Here is an 8,610-nt window from a genome sequence, read left to right as displayed (position 1 = left end):
TTTTCTTGTAATGAACAAAGGAGTATATTATTCAGATAGTCGTTTCAACCAAAAACACGACAATAAAATAAATCCTTCAAGCTAACATTTAATAAGTTCTGGCGTCAGATAATTATCATAGATTATAAAGCGTTTAAGTAGAAAATGTAATCATCACAATGCTAATTTACTTTTAATACTTGTTTTATTCATCGAATAATACTAAAAATTGAACATGCATTCTGATCTTTAATGTAGAGTTAAAATTGCACAGACAAGGAACATCACGAATACGTAGATAATATTTTTCATTCATCTCGGTGACTCACTAATGTTTCTCTATTACGTACATGCAGTGCAACCAGCAAAGGCTGATTCACACACACCAACGGTTGGTTCAGCACAGCCAAATAGACATAATCCAAATGTAAAAAGGCCACAAATCGCACATCCTGCAGACGATAAACCACACGTAACTGCAAGTGTAGAGCAACTGTCTTTCAGTGCTTTGTTGTCACACGATCTCTTTTGTCTATCATTTGTTCCAACCTGTGTGTTGTTAAGTTCAATTGCATCTGCGATGACTTTCCCAAACACATTCTTGGACAATAGTGTGGTAATATCCCCCAAATCGTTGACAGTTTCCAGCAAGTCTCTTGGCTCATATGGGCATTTGGAGTACATTGATTCACAGACATCACTATCTTTCGCGGAGTGTCCATTTGTAGCTCCATTTAAAACATGTCCAATATTCGGATAGTCAGCTAATAATTTCCTGGCTTCTGCATATAACAAGCTGCCATCGTCTTGTCCGTTGTCAGTTGCAATTTTGGTTAGTAGACCTAAAGGGTTGTTCAACCTTTGATTCCATTTAGATTCTGGTAATGCAGCAAGTAAACACATCATTTCCCCTACACATTCAGTAGTATGATCGTGAAATTCAATTAATTTGTCTGCAATAGCAATAATAGTTTTTGCATTTTGAAGCTTGTTTGAATCATTGTCGTTTACCAATGCTGTTCCAGAGGTCCCCAATACAATGACTAACCAACAATATACGGCAATCATCTCTTAATAATTTCTGCAAATTAAAAATTCAAATAAAGATTATAATTAAGTTATAAATCTGTGTATAATTATTTTTGTGTTTTTGTTTAGTTGCTGGTGAATCAGAAAAATGGTTAATACAATGTAATCTTATTTGTACGGAATTTTGAAAACGGTAGTCGGACATTTATAGGTATCCAAAACGAATTGTAATTTGCAATAAGCATTAGAATAATTATTTGGTGAATATCAGGTAGAATTGTCAATCTTGATATGGAAATAAGCTTTACAAAATATCTTACATGGTTTATTTCTGTTGTAAACTCTTGTTTCTATCTACTTTCAATTATATCAATATAAAATTGTTTTCTACAAGTTTTTCATTAGAAGAAAATAAAGGCAACAGTAGTATACGGCTGTTCAACAGTCATAAATCGATTAAACGAAAACAAATCCGGTGCAGAAACCAAAACCGAAGGAAACACATCAACTGTAACAGGAAAACAACGGAACAACATAAACACTGAATTGCTACAAAAAACAACCACCAACATACATTGAAAAGGACTACGAGCATTTGATAACAACTGCAAACCAGACGGTACTAAACATTGTAAAAAGCAACTAAAACAATTATCTTAGATGCTCATAAAAAATAACAAGATTGTTATTGGCAGGAAATGGCCACAGCATTTATTAACAGATATGATATATGTACTATTATATGAAATGCATTTTGTAATATGATATATGTACTATTATATGAAATGCAATTTGTGATATGATATATGTACTATTATATGAAATGCAATTTGTGATACATGTAGATCTATGAACTAAAATTAACTGATAAAAATGCATATGTGTCTTTGAAAATGTTATATGATGATCGCCGAATATGTTTGAGGTGGCAGACCATATATGAAAAGGGGAAGTTCAAGATAAGCTATTAGCCCTGGAAATCAGAGGCTACAGCTACTAAACCATTAAACGTTCCCTCTTACACGGAACGAACACGGAACGAACACGCGAATGGAATGAAATGAGAACGAACGAGTTAAATCAGTCAGAATCGTGTATCTCCACTCATTTCGTTTATTAAAGTCAACTCGTGTTTTTCCGCTCAAAGTCGTGTGTGAACGAAACGAACGAAACGATCAATATATTCCGTGTAAACAAACATTGTTTCGTTCAGAAACGATACTATTTCACCTGATTGGTTTTTTGGCGATTATGCTAGTTTTCAAATTTCCAAATGAAACGAATAAATATACCAAAGTTAATCGATATAGTGTACTACTCATTGTTTATTTATGAATAGAATTCATTACATTACTTCGTTATTGCATTTAAAATAAAAATGATAGCTCTGAAATGAATAGATAAATAGTAAAATAAAAATAAAAATTAAATTATGAAAGGCAAACAAGATCAATTTAAATATCAAAATACCTTCTCTTCTTAAAAAAATAGGATGGAAACATTCTTTATTTTATTATTCATATTTATTATTAAAGTTGTCATTTTTTTCTACTTATTTTCATATAAGTTAGTGAGATGTACATCGTAAAAGACGTGAAAATTTAAGGAGTATCTCAGAAACATAATTTAGTGGCAGTCGCTATCCCTGGTTAAAATAAATAGAATATATTATATTATGCTTTCAAAACATGTGTGTGTGTCAATCTTTTTCGTTATCCACGTCATTTGCATAGTTTTCTTTATTAAAGAAATGAACGACCCTATTCGTCATGTTCGTGTTTGTAAATTATTTTAAAACTAACGCCCATTAAGTTTTTCCAAAAAATAGATAAAAAATATTCTTATTTCGTTTCACGGAGGGAAAACATTTTATTCGATGACTTTAGTGTAATCATTTCCCGTCTTTTACATTAGCGTATGATCCGTATATTTAACCTTTTTCAAAATAACCTAGTACTTCCAAAGTCAGTCAATTTATCTGTAAGTGCACGCATAGTCCGCTATCATATGCATGTACAGTGTATTTGTTTTTATTTTTTATTCAAGTGCAAACACTAGCTAGTAATGATTGGTTGTTCGTTTCTTGAAGTCCAGTGGCAGATATATCATGAATGTTCAGGACGAATTACGCTCACAAATATTATACTTACATAATGTAGCAAGAAGAAAATAATCATTTATTATATTGTGTTTTCTGTTTACCTAAATGACTCAACACAATTAAACGGTTGATTTAATTAGAAAATATATCTAACGCACATAAAAAAGACGTTTATAAAATACAGAAAATTAACTAGAAATAAGAGAAGGGAATCATTCTAAAAGTTATTGAAAAAGAAATAAAACTGCCTTGAATATTTAAATATATATATAATTATATATGCAAATATTGGAAATGTCTTGAAAAGTAGAATAAAGACCAAATATTAAAAACAATATATTGTTAAGAAATATTTAAAACATATGTGTTTTTATGTTAAATGTGAGTAAGTGACCATTGGCTTGGAAATAGAAATATGTTAAAATAAACTTTTTGAACTTTGACATTTATAATATCACTCTTTATTTTTGCATTTTTTTTTTTGCGTTCTTCGAAGATTGCAAATACAAAGCTTTGATCGGAATCTCGCTAATTGATAACAGTTTACAGAATAACTTCATACATGTAACACCTTTTTATTACTCGTCCATATAATTTACATGTTGATTTTTAGCATCCGTCTATCACACCTTCACTCTTTGAAGTTTCACATCTGGGTTGAAAAATAACAAGTCGTTATCTATTTCACAATCGGGAACTTTTCTGTTGTTTGAACAGTCAAAATAAAATCGTGTTAATGTAACAGTTTAATCACGTTCAACATCGATGATTTACGATTTTGTTTAGTAATAAATCAGAAATTGCTAATTGTTGTACACTTGTTTCAGATAGATTTAATCGTTGACAAAATTGTTATAGCAAACTTATTAATTGCCTAAATTTTAATATGTTTATTTATAATTTTCGGATTAAGCTGGATGTCCAAGGTAACTGAACTAGTACATATTTTTGTTTAGAGGCAAACTTAAGCACGTCTCCGGGTGAGGGATTTTCTCTATGTGCTGAAGACCCATTGGTGGCTTTCGGCTGTTTTCGACTCTTTAGTCGGGTTGTTGTCTCTTTGACACATTCCTCATTTCCATTCTCAATTTTACGTCATGTTAAGTCGGAAATCCAGGATAATTCAAGGATAGTCTTATTAAATACAAGTATCTATGATGAAATAAGGAAATATTCATGGGCGGATCCAGCATTTTTTTTTAAAGTGGGTTCCAACTCAGGATAAATTGAAGTTCCAATCATATTACCAATTACCATTTCAAAGGCATTGATTGTAAAAAAAAAAGTTGGTCCTAACCCCGTAACCCCTACTGAATAAAAATTGAACGACACCGTTATACTTACGACACACAGGTACTTATTCAAAATTGATATTAAAACATATAACTTCGAAAAAATACTTATAATAGCAACACATTAGCATATATTCTTTTTATTTTATAATGTATGATAGCTTTGTGAATTGATTTTAAGCTTATTTTGTTACGTTTTCTTATTTAACGTACAGTGGCAAGTATTTCACTTATTTTCCGGACGAAATAGTAGTTATAACGAAAAAATACAATACTAAAATGTGTTCATCAAAATAGAATAAGAATTTTGACAGCTACTGAACCACGGGTAGTAAGGTCGTCATATCGAGGAGCGTTTAGTACAGTGATTTTGTCATAGTTTGGATAAGTTTGACATGGTTAATTTATGTTGCTTCCCTAAACTATTGTCTCAGTTCTATTCACACGAGCAGATAAAAAGCATATAAGATGCTTGAATCTGTATTGGGGGTCAAACGATCTATATTGGAATTGTTGTTTCACGAAATTAACGCAGAATAAGCAAGATATCGGAATTGCTATGGTTTGGTTAAGCGATTGACATGGTTCGGTTAAGAGTCTAGAAATTCGTCATGGTTTTGGTCAAGATTGTCATGGTTTAGATAGAAATAAATATATATGTGTTTCACTTTAATACTCAAAATTTTATTGATAGCGCCTGTTATTGAACGAAGTTACACTATATATTAACTGCCTGAGAAGAAAAAAAGCCTGTTTAACCAAATTTAGTGGGTGTAATCGTCAAAGCGAAAGTTAAACATGTCATGTTACTTTTCGTAAGTTTTCTACAATATAAATTGAAAAGTTACTGCTCTTTTAACATGTTTAAAGTAGCTTTCGATATAATTTTACAAAAAAAAAAAGACAAAGCGTTGCTTCTGTTTCACATGCAATCTTTTCTCCATATGTCCATACTTGACTCTACCGGGGATATCATGAGCGGCATCACTAGTCAAATAGCTAAAGACTTCTACTCAAAAGTGGCAGCCAGTCAAAAGTAATTCTTGTTTTTCATTTTCATTTTCTTTTCTAGAAAACTATACATTTAATGGGGTTTTTTTATTTTAAATTTTGAACCAGTTTATGATGAATAAAAGGAGATGTTAGGTTATAGGTCCATGTAACCCAACTACAAAACTAATTAAAAGATATTAAGAGGACATCAATAAGTCTTCAACCATGTACGAAACCGAATAGTTACGCGTCACATGTACAACAGTTTTAGAACTTATTGGTTTTAAAACTATAATAGGTGAAATTACAATAAAAAGTACTTTCAAAGTTCGAATTCAAAATATGAAAGATCACATTTCCAATTTTGGATTTAAGCCGATATAATGTTCAAGTTTATCAATTATTATTAGGAATCAATAAAAATCTTTGTAATATTGTATAAATGCATCGTGAATAGTATCATTAAATTATTTCAAATATTTTACTTTTTATGTAATATAGTTTCTATACTTTCTGAAAAAAAACTCCTGCTATCTAGTTTTAAGTATGCGGTGGTATATTATTAAATGTGATTGAAAAAAAGGATTGAAATTCAAAGAAACACGTGTTATATTGTCCGCTACATGTACATTTAAACTGTGTACGACCTTAATTTTGACCTGGCTAGACAAGAAATCATCGTTTGTAATAGGACAGAACGCATAATAAGATGGACGAAGATGAAACAGATGGTAAGTTTGTTGATATATATCACAAGTACACTTCATTTGAACTTCTTAGAACATTCAATGATATTTTTATGCTATCTATATTTGCCGTTTATCATTTGATTTTAAATTTACAAGGTAATATCAAATGTAAGATGACGTGGAAAATACATATATGAGACAGCAAACGAACAACACAAACATGAATTCTTCAACAATAGGATGAGTTAAATAGGCCAAACTCTATATCTGCTTGTTTCTATAAAATAGGTTAATAAATTGAACAGAGACAGCCAGAGATCTGAAACCATCAAACTATTCTAAGTATAGCGTTAAACAGCAAGGTATTACATAGGACAACTTGCCGCGTCACTAGGTTCTATACTTTTTTGGTGAGTCGCAACTTCGGAATTCAGTAAACATGTTTTTGCAATTAAATGTGTAAAACCCTTCCTTTCACAATAGTTAGCATTTATGAATGCCTGTTTGGTGTCTGTGTTGAAAAGTTATATTTTCATGATTTCGTAGTTTATAACTTCTTTTCAATTTGTGTTACTAAATATGTTTAGCATAAAAACAACGCAGCCAAATTCATAATTGTTTTTTTTTATTATTTATTTACACGATAAGGCTCCAAATTTTACACAAATGCATTGAATTGGACTCATACAATTTTTCAGAGGCAATTGCATCTATTGCTCCTTTAGACGGGTCATTTGAAGCTGTTGGTGATACTGATTTAATTGAAGAAACAGTGGTTTCACTCAATAAAAATGATGACAAATTAGATGAAAACAATAACGAAGATCAACAGGGTTTGCCAAAAAGAACTAAAGCTCAGTGCGACATCTGTTCTAAAATTGTTCAAAGAAGATGTCTAACACGCCACATGAGAAGACACGGGGATCAACTGATTTGTTCTCATTGCCCAGCGAAATTCTCAGATAGATGGGCTTTGACCGAACACGAAGCACGACATTCAAACCCTTTAATGTGCGATGTTTGCGGCAAAAAATATACATCGAGAATAGGCCTAAGTCGTCATTTAAGAGACCATGCTAGTTCACGCCCAATAGAATGTGATATTTGCCATCAACGGTTTAACGATAACGCACATTTTGAAGGTCATCGCAACAGTAAACATTTAAACTACAAACCGTTTAAATGTACCGTATGCACCAAGGCTTTCGCTTATAGACAATCAATGACAAGACATGTCAAAGAATGTCAAGGGAATACGTCCTACAACTGTATGGAATGTAACAGCAAGCGTTCACTAGACCAGCACCATAGTGGGAAACACGGCCAGAAAGAGCATACATGTATGTGTGGAAAGTCCTTCCGTTGGGTTCGATCATTCACCAGACATAGTAAAATTTGTAAAACAAAATAATTTATTAAAGTATTTAATAAATCTAAAAGTTGATTTTTTTATTCATTTCTAGCATTCATAAAGTTTAAATGATATATTGTCTCATTTTCAAGATAATGACATTTTTAGATATCATAACATGCTCTTTTATGAGGAAGGATTTTTTCTTCATCTTTCCTATGGTACTGACGAATCCCTTGAGCACCATGTGCAAATCCATCATATGGGTTCACGATTGCACTTTTACGTTTAGCAGTAGATCTTCGGGGTTGGTCAAACATTGCATGGCTTCTGAAATAAATAAACGTTGTATTGTTTAATTAGTTCTTTTGGATTCAAGTTTATAATATGACTGCGGCAATAAAAGATTTAAAGATAAAGAAACAAATATTGAAAAAATATGATCCTCTCAATATTGTTTTATATAATTCTATTCAATGAAACTACAGTGTTAAATACATATCGTTATTTATTGCTTGACTTAATTCAAAGATGCACGTACAATATGTGTAGATAAAGACACCATGTTCTGCCAAAAATCATTATCAATTGATGCATATCACTAGATGTGACTTGTCGCATTATTTTACTCACAAAGACCGACATAATTGCTGTCCCTTATGGTACAGGATTAGCGCGTCCTTCAGGAGCGAGCGAGCAGCTTAGAGAAACCACCCACAATTCATGACGGAGTTTGTGATGCTACTGACTTTTTCAAGGGTTAGGCTTTCTTGATATCATTAAGATATTAAAGATGGGTAATGTTATAAATATAAGAACAGGAGTTTCTAAGTCATTTATTTTTTTTTCATTAAGAGAATGGATGTTATGTCCCGTCACGAAGAATACGAGATAATAGGGATTTTAATCCGGCGGCGTCGTTGGATTTGTAATCTATTAGTACAATTCTTAATATTTTAGTGAAAACAATCATGGAGACTTCATATTTATATACTGATGCTTTATTTTCCGTTCGACCTATTATGTCCGTTCTACTTAAACTCATATTCATGTTGAAGCGACTGCTGGAAATAACATATCTGGTTTGTAATTTGAATTTCTCACTCAGTATGAAACACTATAATAGTTATTGATATAAAGTTTCATTAAACTTAGTACCTAAAACCACCAACTGAT

At 31.6% G+C, this 8,610-nt stretch overlaps 1 protein-coding gene across 1 annotated transcript; it reads right to left on the bottom strand.

The window, feature by feature from the left end:
- Window positions 1-321: 321 nt before the first annotated feature.
- On the bottom strand, window positions 322-1,047 carry LOC143076813 (mytilin-1-like). The gene has a single exon (XM_076252688.1). The coding sequence runs from the start codon at window positions 1,045-1,047 to the stop codon at window positions 322-324; it is 726 nt and encodes a 241-aa protein (XP_076108803.1).
- Window positions 1,048-8,610: the final 7,563 nt, after the last annotated feature.

The sequence above is a fragment of the Mytilus galloprovincialis genome, chromosome 5 (assembly GCF_965363235.1).
Source record: "Mytilus galloprovincialis chromosome 5, xbMytGall1.hap1.1, whole genome shotgun sequence".
In the NCBI taxonomy this organism is placed as follows: domain Eukaryota; kingdom Metazoa; phylum Mollusca; class Bivalvia; order Mytilida; family Mytilidae; genus Mytilus; species Mytilus galloprovincialis.
The sequence above is the reverse complement of the archived record's forward strand: the minus strand, read 5'-3'. Positions and strand labels throughout refer to the sequence as shown.

Excerpts from the sequence above, each read along its gene's own strand:
- LOC143076813 (XM_076252688.1), bottom strand. The coding sequence starts at position 1,047 with ATGATTGCCGTATATTGTTGGTTAGTCATTGTATTGGGGACCTCTGGA.